The sequence below is a fragment of the Drepanopeziza brunnea genome, assembly GCF_022702325.1.
Source record: "Drepanopeziza brunnea f. sp. 'multigermtubi' strain 214-2 chromosome Unknown ctg14, whole genome shotgun sequence".
NCBI classification, from domain to species: Eukaryota; Fungi; Ascomycota; class Leotiomycetes; order Helotiales; family Drepanopezizaceae; genus Drepanopeziza; species Drepanopeziza brunnea.
Window position 1 is genome coordinate 238,145 of NW_027094077.1, and position 14,617 is coordinate 252,761.

Here is a 14,617-nt window from a genome sequence, read left to right on the forward strand (position 1 = left end):
ACAATATACATTCATATATGTATGTGTGTGTATATGTGTATTGAAGACAGTAGAAAACCAATAGCGTTTATAGCCACGCAGCCAATCTCGATACATACCTGGGGCGCTTCTGCGAGGGTGCACAGCTGGAATGGACTGGAATGTATTGGATTGGCTTATCGAGAACATGATCAATAGCTTAGAAGAAGAGAATAGAGTTAATGAAGCTATTGATATGAGAAAAATACATAGTAGCTCCGCTTCACGATAGTGATGAGTGACGTACCAGCAGAGCTGTTCGTCCCTGATTTTCGGTAGGCAATGCCGCCGGGTATGGCAATAATACTAAGGCCACAATAGGAAGGGAGGACAATAGGATAGAAGGGAATGGAGAATTAATCAGCAATATTTTTCTATTTTTCATATTATTTTCTGTGAAGACTTGACTTGAATATCTCCTTTCATATTTTCTCCACCACTTCTTGTCAGTCCGCGTCCACCACCTTTCATGACCAGGTCTAACCCGGCTAAACCCCTTTCGGCGTGGTCGATCTTCAATTCGAACCTCACCCCTTCATTCCACGGGCAGAAATCAAACTTCAACTCCAATCCAGCCACCCCGCGACGACACAACCATAACAACAACAACAACAACAAGCTCTCTGCCGCCTTTACTACCACCTCGAGGCAACCGCTACAGAAACCCACCCTCTCATCCACACCGGCCATCAGCTCCTGGGAAACATCGCCCGAGCGCAACAGATCTGTTCCTCGACAAGAGATACCTATCTATCCTTTGCGCCTATTCTTTCCTCACCATCCCTCCACACATGCATGCATTCGTCTGCTGATACGCACACGAGAGATGTTGGTTGGCAGACGGGGGGCCAGGTAGATCGATCTCTCCGTCGTCACGATGTCTCGCGCGCCAAGTGCGAGCTTCGCGCAGTTCTTCCCCTCTGCTCCACGGGCGGCGAAGAACAAGGCCCTGGAGCGGGAGAAGGGCAAATCCTCGCTGGCTCAAGAGCTTCCCAGTACACGGCCTGCCGCTGACACGAAGCTGGTCCTGCCCAATTTCAGCATGAGCGATGCCCCCCCTTCTCGCCCCGGCGACGAAAACATCCGTTCCACCACGACAGATATAGCACATACATCCGCGGAAGAAGGCGATATCCTCAATGGTGTGGGGTCTGCAAGCTCGCACTCGAGCACTGTGTCCTCTGTCTTCAGCTCCGCAGCCCAGCACAACACCGCAGCCAATGCCACCAACCACAACTTCAGCACGACGCCCATGACGAACATCGATTCTTCTCCAAATCGTGTCGCGAGCCCCTACAAATACAAGTCAGCCGCGGCTGGCTCGAGTTCGACTGGTGCCCCCAGCGAGAACCACATAGGCCAAGATGGCGTCCTACACCAACATATCGCTGCCAAGGCAGAGGAACAACCTCCCGCAGACCCTCGCACGTACGCGCGAAACCCCAGCAAGGCCGTCAAAGGCAATGTCTGTACCTACGACCCCAACCTTGATCGAAAAACATCGTCGAAGGAGAGGAAGCACGCGAAACCCATATACAAGGATATAGGCTTGGTACGTATAATACAATCTGCTGCGGGGGGCGTCATCTTACTTGTGTGAATGTTTGGCTAATTAAAGGCTTTGCAGGATGATGATGACGCCCCCCCAGCAGATCCGCGGTTGGCGAAGAGAGGTGGCAAGCTGGACTATATCAATGTTGATTTCCACAACCCCCAATCCCGTTTACGGCACGCGCCATACTTGGTCAAGCCCTACCGGTTCGACCCCAAGACCTCCCTCGGCCCTGGACCGCCTACCCAGGTCGTTGTGACCGGCTTTGATCCCCTGCACAACTTCTCGAATGTCGCTGCGATATTCTCGACTTTTGGAGAGATTGCGGAGAGTAGCAACAAACTCCACCCAGAGAATGGCAGCTGCTTGGGATTCGCAACCTTTCGCTATCGCGACTCGAGAGGCTTGATCGCTGGTCGGTTCGTTCCTGCCATTGAGGCTGCCAAGACTGCGGTCCTCACTGGGCCTACCTTGCGCATTGGTTCCAATCTTGTCCGCGTCGAGTTCGATCCCGAAGGTAACAAGAGTAGACGCATGATGGAGAATCTGCTGAAGGCCAACAAGCTCGAGCCTATTCCGCAGATCAAGGCGAATCCAGCACCGGCACCAAAGACTGTCGAGGCCGCCAAATACTCTGGCCCACCTCCTACAGCCCCTAAAGGTCCTGCATCCTCGAGACCGGTGTACCGACCCCAGATGATGGCCGCGGCACACGCCATTGCCCCTGTTGGAAAGCCGAGGCCTGCACGAGTGATGCAGAGTACCGAGCCGGTCGCCGACACACTTATGCACCAACCGTACCTTTTCGTGGCTGCAGAGTCAGTTCCGGTGATGCCAACAACTCCCCCCCACATGCTGAAGCGCATGAGACACTTCCAACCCGAAGATATCAAGATGGACGTCACTGGGTACTATATCGTCTTTGCGAATAATTCTTGGGGGAGGAATGATTGCGAAAAGTGCTTCAGGACTCTCAACCACACTCTCATGTTCAACTACCCGATGGTCATGCAACCATTTCCATTCGGTACTTCTGGAAACCGTTCGGCTGCGCGATACACCGAGCCCGTTCGGAAGCGCAGTCGCAGCCCTGCAAAGCAAGACAATGACGCCTGGGAAAGGAGGGCTGCCCTTGCGCGGAAGAGGGAAGAGGAACTGGACGTGGAGGAGGAGAGAAAGGAGCGGGCCATGAACTTTGATCCGTCGAGGGAAGCAATCGAGGTTATCCGCAGGGACCTGAAGACTCAGCTCTTGAAGAACATCCGGACCAAGACAGCAGCCCCTATCTTGCACGAGTACCTGGACCCACTCAAGCATCTTGCAAAGAGACGGAAGTTGAACATCCCAGACCCAAAGGATATGAGACTCGAACTCATCCACGAAGACGACGAGGGAGAAGAGACCTCTTCTGCCGGAACGCCAAATTTCCAGAATGAGGGCAAGGACCGCCGAACCACTGCTCCTGGAAAGATGAGTATCTCTGCACTTCCTCGCATTCGGAAGGCAAAGGCTGGAGCGAAGCTTAATGTTGGTTTCAAGGATCCTTTCGGAGCCAGAGCCCGTCCGGCAGCCAAGAAGACCGCATACAGACCTCTCATGCATCGCTTCATTTACAGTGATGACGAAGATTCGGACGACGATGCTGAAAATCGGTCACGTGTTGTTGATACAGAGGAACCTGATTCGAGATCCCGAAGCAGAGTGACTTCTGAGGAGGTGGATTCTTTGGAAGATGCGTTGAAAGGAAGTGCTGGTAGGGGCGATGTCGAGTCGGTCGATACTAGAGATGACGACTCCATGAGCGAGGTCAGCGTTGTGGTCACTGATGTGGCTCCGACGTCCAAGAAGCGAAAGCTCGATCTCCAAATCGAGGCTGCTTTGAAGCGCCAAAAGAAGACGGATGAGGAGCTGTTTGGTGTTGCCAAAGACAAGATCGACCAGGAGTTTCCCCTCTCTGCCAGCACCGCCGACGGCGAGTCTGGCATGCGCAACATCGACAGCATTCTTCAAGAATCCGAAGCGCTGGCTGAGATTGCCGAGAGTAAGAAGAAAGCCGCCGCCAGCAAGAAGAAAAAGAAGTCCAAGAAGCAGATCTTCGAAGAGCGCGAGGCACTCAAGCGTGAGCTTGAGGGTGTGGAAGCTGACGACCAAGTCTGCCCACCCAGCGAGGCTCGGGAGGAAGATGACGATGAAGAGTTTGTCACAGAGACTGCACCTGTTGAGACAACGGTTGAGTGGGGCATGTCTGCTGAGATTCCACGACCTACCGTGGATGACGACTTCAGTAATGTCATTGATCTGAACGGCCTTCAAAATCTCATCAAGGATGACGAGGATACTCCCGCGGCCACTGCCCTTCTCAAGGATACTGCCAATTTTCGAAAAGGTTGGGCAAAGCCTTGGGCTTGGAAGCAAGAAGACATCAAGGCACTCAACCGCAACGGCTACAGAGGGCTTGTTACTACCGACACTACCATCCAAGGCTACTACGTCCCTAACGCCACTGGGTGCGCTCGCACTGAAGAGTTCAAGAAGATACTCAATTCCGAGAAGTCTCTCTACCTCCCTCATCACATCAAGGTGAAGAGGGCACGTGAGGAACGCCAAGCACAAGCTTCTCGCGCTGGTCGCGATCCCGCCGCAGAGGCTGCTCTGGCAGCTAAGTTAGTTGCCGAGAAGTCGGTAGCCCGAGGCAACTCTCGAGCCAACCGTGTCACGCAACGTCGCTACGCTACCGACGTCAATGAGCAGAAGAAGAACCTCGGCGGCGACGTCGATGTCCTCCGCTTCAACCAGCTGCAAAAGCGGCAGAAGCTTGTCAACTTTGAACGCTCCGCCATCCACAAGTGGGGTCTGTTCGCCATGGAGAACATCAACCAGAACGACATGATCATCGAGTACGTGGGTGAGAAGGTGCGCCAAACCGTCGCTGATCTCCGCGAGCACCGCTACCTCAAGAGCGGTATCGGCAGCAGTTACCTGTTCCGAATCGATGAGAGCACTGTCATTGATGCGACGAAGAAGGGTGGGATTGCACGATTCATTAATCACAGCTGTATGCCTAACTGCACGGCGAAGATCATAACGGTGGAGAAGGGCAAGCGGATCGTTATCTATGCGCTGCGGGATATCGCTCAGAGTAAGTTTTCTCTCTCCTGGCTCCCTTGCCCGTCACTGTCTCATTTCCCTTCCAATCGACTCGAAAGTGTGAGTCTAGACTATGACTAACGTATAAACAGACGAGGAACTTACCTACGACTACAAGTTCGAGCGTGAGATTGGCAGTACGGACCGTATCCCCTGCCTCTGCGGCACGGCAGCGTGTAAAGGATTCCTCAACTGAGGCAGCGAAACTTGAAAAAGAAATCAGATGCTGATTTTGGTTCTGATTCCCCCCTTGTCGTCCGCTTGCATCCTTTCAACCACGGAGCTGAGCTGAGGCGTGCTTGGGCTTGTGCCACCACCTTTTTCTTTCTTTCCTTCTTGAATACGTACCCAATGCACGCATGGGGCGGAGCTGGAGCTGGAGCTGGGCTGGGGGCTGTACAGGAACGAAATGGGCAACGATATAGCACGGAAGCGGCAGCAGAAATTTACTTTTTTTTTTTTTTCTTTTTCCCTCTTTTTTTCTCTTCACAAACCTCCTCAACCGAGGCTCTAGGCTGGCGTTGGGTAAGTGAGGGGGGGTGTGGGTGTGGGTGTAGGTGTTGATATAATGATGAATGGGGATGGATAGATAGATAGATAGATGAATGGAAAGAAGGCCAGGAGGGGTAATGTAATCGAATTCTTTTTTTGTGTGTGTGTTATGGGGGGTTTTTTTCTTCTTTTTCTTTTCCCTTTTTTTTTTTTTTCTTTTAACTATCTTTTGACTTTAAATAAAGTGAGTGGGTAAGTGGGTATGTATGTGGGTAAGTAAAGTCGGCATGTGAGTAAGTAAGTCAGCATATGCCTAAATCAGATTTATGCAAAAAAAAAAAACCTTTTCGCGAGGACAGAGGTAGGGTAGGCAATAAGGGACGGACTTACCCACCTGCTCACTTTTCATCTCATCTTTTCTTTTCTATCTGCGATGTTGGCTGGGAATGAGGATCTTTTAGGAGGGAGGAGAGGGGGGGAGAGGAGGGGAGATGGGGAATGGGAAATGGGGAATGGGGGGATTGCGGTTTTGTTTTGTTTTAGTGTAGTGTAGTGTAGTGTAGTGTAAGGTAAGGTAAGGTAGTGTAGTATAAGGTAGTATAGTGTAATTCACCAGTATATGCTGTACGGAATTCAAGCTGGGTTTGGGTCTGGAGTTTGGAGTTTGGGTCTGGAGTTTTTGGTTTGGTTTGGTTGTTTATACAAGTGAGTGAGTAGAGTAGAATAGATAGATGGGTTTGGATATCGGTATCGTATTATATAGGTGTGGAAATAGGAATGGGAATACCTAGTGATGGTGATGACGATGATGGTGATTACCTATGTCTTGCTTTCTATGACCGCTATGCTAGACTTCTTCTGGTGCGTGTAGGTAAGTAGCGGAGCTATTCTTTGGTCGTCGTTGGGGAGGTAAGCTTGCAATGCGATGCGATGCAATGCGATGCACAAGCTTTTCTCTCTTTCTTTCTTTCTTTCTTTCTTTCCTTCCTTCCTTCTTTCTTTCCCCGCTCTCTCCTTGGTTGGAGATTCCTTGAGATGGATGTTCGGTCAGAGGTAGGTATTCATGTTTCGAATGGATGGATCCTGAAGTCCTTCCTTGCCTGCTTCGCTGCCGTTCAAGCAGAGGATGTGCATGTCCCAAGCAGTGATCCTTCCTTCCTTCATTCCTTCCTCCCTTCCCCCTTTCCCCCCTTCTGCCACGTTCTGCGCTCTCTCTCTCTGCAAAAGGTTCCTCGCACCACTCTCTTACCTACCCCTTTTGAACGCACTCTCACTCTCATCACCAGCATCACCATCACCATCAAGCCTTAACCCAGCACCAGAACCAACCAACCCTTCCATCAACCCGACCTCCCCTATCAAACCAAATGACTCGGTAGCAGGAAATTCGCAATCCCTTCTTTAATCTTATACTCGTGCCCACAATTCGCACACACCAATCCCCCCTCGCTAATCTGCGTCTCCAGCAGCAGCGTGTGCAGTTCTGCCGCCATCTTCGCGTCGGCGTCCAGCTCGGCGGGCGTGGGCGGCGTGGCTGGGAGGGAGGGGAAGCCGAGCTTTGGGGGGGTGGGGGAGGTTAGCTTTTATTCTTCTTGAAGTCCGGCTTTTCCTTTTTTTTTTTTTTTTTTTTTTGGCTGAAATTGGAAGGGAAGAGAAGGAAGGGAAGAGAAGGAAGGGAAGAACATGGAGGGAAGAAATAGGAAGGGAAGAGAAATAAGAAAAAGAACCCACCTCCGACGCAATCACGCCCAGCGCAGCCCAGTCCAGTCGCGGCAGGATGTTGCTCAGCAGTCGCGGGTTCGGCGCTATGCTGTCGTCCGAGACGAGCTCGCAGTCCTTGGGGTGCAGCGGGAAGGAGGCCGAGCTTGCTTTGCAGGCTTTGACGGCGCAGGTGAGGAAGTTGAGGGTGAGGAGCTTCATGGTTTGTTTGTCTGTTTGTTTGCGTTTGTTTGGCGGTAGTTCGGCGGTGGTATATTTTATGGTCACTTGCGAACTTCCTCTTGGCAGGTCAGAGGTGTGAGTGTAAGAGTTTAGTAGCTTCGGGCTCGGTGTGGTGGTGTAGTGAGGTTGTAGATGGGACGTGAAAGGAGAGAGGGCGTATGTGTGAAGGCGTATACAAAGTTATCAAACTCTTTTTTTTTCCCTTGGAGTGCGAAGCGATGCGATGGCGGGGTAGTAAGTGAAAACGTCGGAGATAAGATTAGATTATAATTGTGCCATCGCCACCGCCACGTCATCACGTGATGAGACTCTGCCCGAGTCCCTGCCTTTGCTTCGAGCTTCTTTTGACGACCGACATACGGAGTACGGAATATCTGAACTGGATGGATGGCAGTCTGCCTGATCAAAGTGACAGATATTAAAAGTTTGTACGTATTCCGAAACAGGATCTTTCTTTTATCTCTTAAATCCCCCTTCTGTACGTTCGATAGGAGATCAATCTTCTCTTATCTTAATATTTTTACGTTCCACCGACATCACTAAACCTCCAAGTCATATGAAAACAGAGCAAGCCGGCATCACCTTCTATTCCGTCAGAGATCTCGAAAGAAAGATGAAAACAAAAATCCATTCATTGATCCATCCATCTATCTATCTGCCTTCCGCGTACTTTCCTAAACAAAAGAAAAAGCCACCCTAGAATGTATCGTTCGCTCACTCCATTTCACTTCTCTGCCCTATTATATGCCGGACCCTAAAGGCCGTCTCCCCATAACAACCGCAACAACAACAACAACAACAATTGTCAGGGAATACAGATACAGTCCTTCTCAAACAGGGTCAGCAGGGTCAGGCAGCGACGCGGTGACGAGATCGTGGACGCGAGGCCAAACCTCTGCGTAGCGACGATCGAGAACCATCCTCAGCACCGTCCCATAATAGGCGTCATCTCCCAGGAACAAGCCGACCAGCATCGCACACACGATGATCTCCTCCGTGCTTTTCGCGGGAAAGGTGCGGCCGTGCGTCTGGAAGTAGCCCCAGAACAAGACCCCGGTCCAGATCTGCGCGGTGTCCAGATCCTCCAGGCAGTGGAAGCCCTCCGAGTTCTGCGCGAGTCTGGTCACCAGGAGGCTCTGCAGGTAGATGGCCGTGTGGGGGATGTGCGGGTTGAACACTTTTGCCGTGTCAGGGTTGTAGACGGCCCGGGCAAGGTCCTGTCGGTCGGCTTTCTTCTTGGAGGCGAGGGCCTGGCGGAAGATGTTGGGGGCGGCCATGAGTATGCGTTCCTCGATTTGGAACCACTTTGGTTGCTGGTGAGTGTTGAGAGGTCCGGCATATGGTTTGCAGTCAAAGATCGTCACCAGATCCGGCGTGGTACTGGTGAGAATGAAATCGCCCTCGGCCCCCTCCTCCTCCTCCTCCTCCTCCTCCTCCTCATCTTCTTCTCCCGCCTCGTTCAGCTTCTTCGCCTTCTTCTTGGGGATGTCTCGGAGCTGCGAGAGGTCGTTGGGGTTCTCGAGTGGCGTTCGGGCTGCGAGCATCTCGGCAAAGGGATTGCCTCCATACACCCACTTCTCCCCGGTGACTTCTCCGAGATTGGGATGGGCACGGGAAATGGGGAAAGTCCTCGCGAGTCCAAGAGGAGCCATTGCTCTCTCTACTTCCTCTGATATCATCGACTTGCGCAGCGTCGGGGATGGCTGGGTCTCAGGTTGCGGGAGGTCGACGAAGCAGTTCGGTATTGAGGGAGCGGGGATCGCAGTTAGCATAGAATATCTCGAGGTCTCCAAGCAGGAACTCACCTTGGAAGCTAGGTACAGGCCGGAGCTTTTTGATCTCTGAGCGAGGACGGCGAGGACGGTAGACGTCAGCCCAGTCTTTCTTCGCCATTTGCTCCTCGGCGTCCTCGTATAAGGATGGCTTGTAGACTTGGGCCTCCCTCTTCTGTGGTCCGAAATCCCATAGCTCTAGAATCTCGCTGTCGTCCTCCGTCGGAGTAGTGGCCGACATGTCGGTCATATTGAGGTGGTTGATGTTGGTGTAAGAGAGAAGAATTGAGGAATTGGAGTCGGCGCGAAAGAAAGGCTACGTTCGCCAAGGAACAGCCTTGAAGGCTTCCATTGACCTGATTTACGGGTCGATGAGTGAATTGAGGAACTAGTGTGGTTGTGGTGCGTGGCCAGTACTTGGTGAATCAGAGAGCTTTTTCCTTTTTGCTCTTTGTTGACTATTGCTTTTCAAGGCTGGAAAGGTGATTCCACATCAGGAGAATTTACTCCGATTGCATAAGCAGTATTCTATGATATGTATCCAATGAGCACAGTAATATGGATAAGATCACCTTGCCGTGAGGTGACCTCCCTGTGCTTTGGTTGACCTCACAGAAGGAACTGGGGATTCGCTCCTTCCCTCCTTCCCGGTGAGCTCGCTTAGAGGCGGGTGGGTCCATCACCTACCTACCTAAGGTACCTGACCTACCTAACGGCCCAGCAATACCACGCAACAACAACTTTTACTGATATATCCAAGATTTCTTTTACTTCTCCTCAATCATTACAGCTAGGCACTCTCAAGTCAAGTCAAGTTTAGCTTACAAGTTTAGCTTATGCTGCAATTCTTGTCCCTACAGATTAATCCACCGCGCCATCCAAGCATTCGTGATCAGCTTCGCCTCGTCAACCAGACCCAGGTCCAACAGAGTACTCAAGCGCACTGAAGATTCACGAGTGGGTGCATGAGGTCTGCTCCCCGATAAAGATCGTGTTAAACTCGGTCCGCCAACACGCCGGTAAGTAGAGCTGCTTCTGCCGCACGGTGGAGAGCGCCCAGGATGCAGCACTGGAAAGGCACGAAGGAGTCATTGTTTGCCAGCCAGTCCAGAAATCTTTCCTGTATGTGAAGGATCAGAAGTTCAAGAACTCCGCCCAGCTGGTATGGACTGACTTGCTGATGCTCGTCATGCTCTCAACAATGAATATCGTAGTGCCTCGTCCACATCTCATCCGCTTTCGGTTCGTGGATCTCGATTATTGCCCGCTGGACGTAGGCGATGTGTTGCACAGTGCTGACGAAACGTAGAACGCCATGATAACTGCTGGCCCTGTTCCGTTGGTCCCGTAGGAGGGATAGCAGATCGATCCAATGCCGGGGGTGTCTACGTTTCCACAGCCTCCGAGAATTGGTATTCGTCTGGTCTTGTCCCGTTGAGATAGCTGGTGCGAACTCGGCCACCGAGCCGGTTTGAAGACTCGAGGATGGTCCAATTGTGGATGCCGACTGCGTCAAGCAGCAGCTTTGTGGCTGTCAGCAAGTTGTAATCTCACCCCACCTATTCAGCCAGTCACTCATTCATTCAGTCACTCATTCATTCAGTTACTCATTGATTCGTTCGTTCATTCGTTCGTTCATTCGGTAGGTAGGCCTTTGTACATATAGCCGTCCAACTTACAGAAGTGTGCAAGCCCGAGATGCCAGCGCCCAAGATACCGAACCTCTTCGATTTAACCGACGCGACAAAGACCTCCCCTACCCGGCTACTTCTGCTTCCGCTCCAGATAACGGACCCCATCGAACCACGGGCCCATCGGGTCCGAAACTTCGGCAAACGTGGTGGTCGCCGCGGCGGCTGCTGCTCGCTTGTTGACGACGACACGCTTCTTCGTAACACCGGACTCCTCCGATCGACCCACGAGCTTGTCGTCGATGCAGGCTTGTATACACCTCCCCTCGCGAACGTCGCTCGGTACCAGCCACACTAAATTGGTCGGTCGGCGCTCCGCCCAGTCTCTGTGGCGTTTGGCTAGGAGATGGCTTCCGATGTGCGTCTGGCCGACGACGTAGTGGTGGTGGAGGTGGTTGTGCACCTCTTCGCTAAGAGACGACGATGACGACGACGACTACGACGAGACTGCGGTGCATGATTCAAAAGTCAGGGTCAACTCGCCGTGGACTGGTTGCTCGTAGACGACGTTGATGATTTGAATGCCGCTTCGCTCGGCGGTGAAGGGGCTTTTGAATGCGATGAAGTGCTGAGGATGAAAATGAGAATGAAAACAGGAATGGAGAGTGGAGGGGGATGATTATTGCATGCTGCATTTTTGATTAGGAGTTGGGCGAGGACTAGGATTAGGATTAGCAGGCGCTGGAGGAGGAAGTTGGAGGTGGAAGGGGAAGGGATGGGAGAAGGGATAGGAGGATCATAATTATTAACAATGATTGATGATGATTGATAACACGCTATGAAAGAATGAAGCTGGAGACTACTACGAGAAGAGACGGCGCGAGCTAAGCTAAGCTACCTACTCACCTACTTGCTCTCTTGCCCGCTGTGCACGGGGAGCTCATCATATTTATATTTATGATACATCTTTTCGTCATTGTACGGAGTATTGAAGTATACTGCGGAGTCCTGACAAGCCCAGCGCAGCAGAGTAATCAAGACTTGAATAAGAGATATGTGTGGGTCTGGCCTGATCTGGCCTGGCCTGGCTGGTGCATCGCTCGCTATTTTGTACTTACCCGTGCAGCTGTACTGTACTGTACTGCACTGTACGCTTTTGAGAGTTCTGTATGTAGTAGGAGAGGGAGAGAGAGAAAGAAGGGAGGAAAGAGGGAGAGAAAGAAGGCGTGAGAAGAGTGAGGTGAGTGAGAGCTTGAATTGATCAAGCATCGAGAACTGGTGTCAAGGAATCGATCAATTGATTACATTATGTATTATCGCCCTTGCTTGTGGTTCCTATACTTTCTCTAATGATAAGCAGAAGGCTTTTCCTATTTCTTTTCTGATGGTGTTGGTTGGGGACTTCGCCGCCGTGGAGAAGGAGGAAGGAGGAAGGAAGAAGAAGCGCAAGGCAATGTTCTAAGAGCTTGGCCAGAAATGTAGGGAGTTTATTCTGTGTTTTTTGGACTCTGTAGGGCAGGTTGGAAAGCGAAGCCCACTTTTTCGAAGGTGCTTACTTGCTTACTCGCTGATGAGGATGGGGTACGAGGATGGGTCATGATGGAGATGGAAGGAGATTGGGATACTTACTCCAAGGCCTGCGTCTAATTTTAGCTTGTTGATGAGAAGATGAGAAGAGAAGAAAGATGAGGTTTTCGCCGGCGCTTTAAATAGGTGATGGTAATGAATTTGGAAAGAGGTATATGTCGGATATGATCAGGTGATAGACCTATCACGTGTCAAGACCTCTTCAGATGTATAAGTAAAAGGCTACTCCTTAAGTTTATTAAATAAGCAATCAAGAATCTTTTTACTTATCTTCTTCTTCGTGTTACCGTTTAACAGGTTATAAGCTTCCGCTGCGACTTCTTTAGCGCTGAAATACTACAATTAATTCTCTTTGCGACTTCCTTAGCATCCAACTAATACTCTTTGCGACTTTTTTAGCATCGAACTTTTCGCAAAGATAAAATCAAAACGGAACGGAATACGATATTCTTTTTTAAAACTATTCTTTAACGATATATACAACTCTTTCTTTTTATTGCTTGCGTTTATCGCTAACTTTTTATATCTCTTTTTAAAAACATACGACCTTTTGTTTTTAGAAACACTTTAATAGTAACTTATTTTAAATAATAATGTTTTTTTAAGGTCTATATATATATATATATATATTTATAAACTTTTCGACGGAATACGCCGAAATGAACCTTAATCTTTCGGGATTTAATTTCTTATAGATCCATTTTATATATATACTTTACTTATATTTAGCATCAACCGAAAACTCTTTTATTAAGACTATTATGTTTTAAACGACTTAACCGCATTACGTTAGCGCGCTTTAACTTTTACGATAAAATAAAACTCGAATAATTTTAATAGATTCTTTATCTTATTTTTAATTTTATTTATTTTATCGCAAACTAATTATAGATCAAGACGCTATAAATAGCTTAATCAATTAAGAACTTCGAAAAACTTTAAAAAAAGCTTTTCTTACGGACGATACTTTCGTATTATTAAAAAAAACGAAAATTCGTAAAATCTTTTAACCTTTTAACTTTATTTTCTTTTACCGCTTTGATTTTTTTATAAACTATATATAAACACTTATCAACACTTTTTTTTAATCTTTCGATTTTGCTAAAGATCGTAACTTTAATCTTGATTTTTAACTTTTTAATATCGAATCAAACTTAAACACTTCTTTTTTATCGGCTTCGGACGAAAAGCCCTTTTGCTTTTTTTTATTTATTCTACTTTTCGGCTTCCGAGTTAAAGAACTCTTTTATTATTTATAAAAATATTTCGATAATATCACTTCGGCATTATTAGTTAACGTTAAGGATTTTATTAAGCTTATTAAGACTTCGATTTTTAAGAATAGCTACGAATACTTAATCTATTTCTTTCTCCGCTTTCTTTGCCGTTTCGTTCTTCGACGAAGAAAACTAAGTCGAATTTTTTCGACGTATCGATTTCGCTTTTATTAATAAAAACTACTTTTACGAAAAAATCCTTAAAAGTATAAGAGTCCGATCAATTCGCTTTTTAAGCGAGACGGAGTTTGCGTTTAAGAAAAGACTCGACGCGTAAGACGAACTTTAGACTTAAAGCTGCTTTTTTATCCGCAATAGACTCGGGCTAATCGCCGTAGACTTCGTTAAAAGAAAAGAAATAAGCTTTATAATCGTCGGAGACTTTAAAAAACACGATCTTAAGAAGCTATTATTAATAGATTTAAAAAAACGATTTCGATTTAAAAGCGTCGCGACGTTTTATTATTTTTAATTCGCGTTATTCGCTTTTCGCATTAACGAGTTTAACGACGTCATCTTTTTTAATAACGAATTCATACGCTTAAACAAACAACTTAAGCTTTTCGATAATAATACTTAACTTTCCGCTTTATAAATAATTAAAGTTTATTTTAATTAGCTATCGTTTTCGTACGAAAATTTCAAATCTAATTAAGTCTCGAATAACGATTATATCGACGGCGATAAATCTAAAACTGCTTTCGCTGATTTTATAGCTTTTACTCGTAAAAAAGAATAGTTGATGCAGCATTTTTTAAGTAAAGCATTTTTCGTATATAAAAAACTTAGTAAATTTGCAAAAAGAAATAAGTTTATTATAGTTTATAGTTATTATAAGAAACCTTATCATTTTAAGCCGAAATGCATAATAGCTTACTTTTATTTAAAAGCTGCTTTCGATAAACGAATCGAAAAAAAGCGTAAAAATAAAGCTGTTAAGCAAGCTAAACTAAAGACGGCTAAAAATACCGACTCTTTCGAAAAGACTCTTTCCGCTGCTCTTTTTATATTATCGATTCGTAGCTATATTAATAAGACCTTTTAACTCGCTTTTAACGTTCAAAATTTTAATATAAATTAGCAATTAAAATTTGCTCGAAATAAATTATTTTAATTAAAACTAATTTAAAAGTATTATTCTTTTTTTCGACTTGACCTTTTTCGCAATTTTCAATTAAAGCAGCGTCTTCGAAAGCTTCG

The 14,617-nt window shown here is 47.8% G+C and overlaps 4 protein-coding genes across 4 annotated transcripts; 1 reads left to right on the top strand and 3 right to left on the bottom strand.

The window, feature by feature from the left end:
• Positions 1 to 895: 895 nt before the first annotated feature.
• Positions 896 to 4,913, top strand: L3040_007808 (uncharacterized protein; the record flags this gene model as incomplete). Its single annotated transcript, XM_007293223.1, has 3 exons — positions 896 to 1,570; positions 1,646 to 4,709; positions 4,810 to 4,913. The coding sequence occupies 3 exons, from the start codon at positions 896 to 898 to the stop codon at positions 4,911 to 4,913; spliced, it is 3,843 nt and encodes a 1,280-aa protein (XP_007293285.1).
• A 1,654-nt stretch (positions 4,914 to 6,567) lies between these two features.
• L3040_007809 (uncharacterized protein) lies at positions 6,568 to 7,129 on the bottom strand (the record flags this gene model as incomplete). The annotated part of the gene is made up of 2 exons (XM_007293222.1): positions 6,568 to 6,765; positions 6,941 to 7,129. 2 exons carry the CDS (start codon positions 7,127 to 7,129, stop codon positions 6,568 to 6,570), a joined length of 387 nt encoding a protein of 128 aa, XP_007293284.1.
• Positions 7,130 to 7,980: 851 nt separating this feature from the next.
• L3040_007810 (uncharacterized protein) lies at positions 7,981 to 8,802 on the bottom strand (the record flags this gene model as incomplete). Its single annotated transcript, XM_007293221.1, has 1 exon — positions 7,981 to 8,802. One exon carries the CDS (start codon positions 8,800 to 8,802, stop codon positions 7,981 to 7,983), a length of 822 nt encoding a protein of 273 aa, XP_007293283.1.
• A 58-nt stretch (positions 8,803 to 8,860) lies between these two features.
• On the bottom strand, positions 8,861 to 9,172 carry L3040_007811 (uncharacterized protein; the record flags this gene model as incomplete). Its single annotated transcript, XM_007293220.1, has 1 exon — positions 8,861 to 9,172. One exon carries the CDS (start codon positions 9,170 to 9,172, stop codon positions 8,861 to 8,863), a length of 312 nt encoding a protein of 103 aa, XP_007293282.1.
• Between the last annotated feature and the right edge of the window lie 5,445 nt (positions 9,173 to 14,617).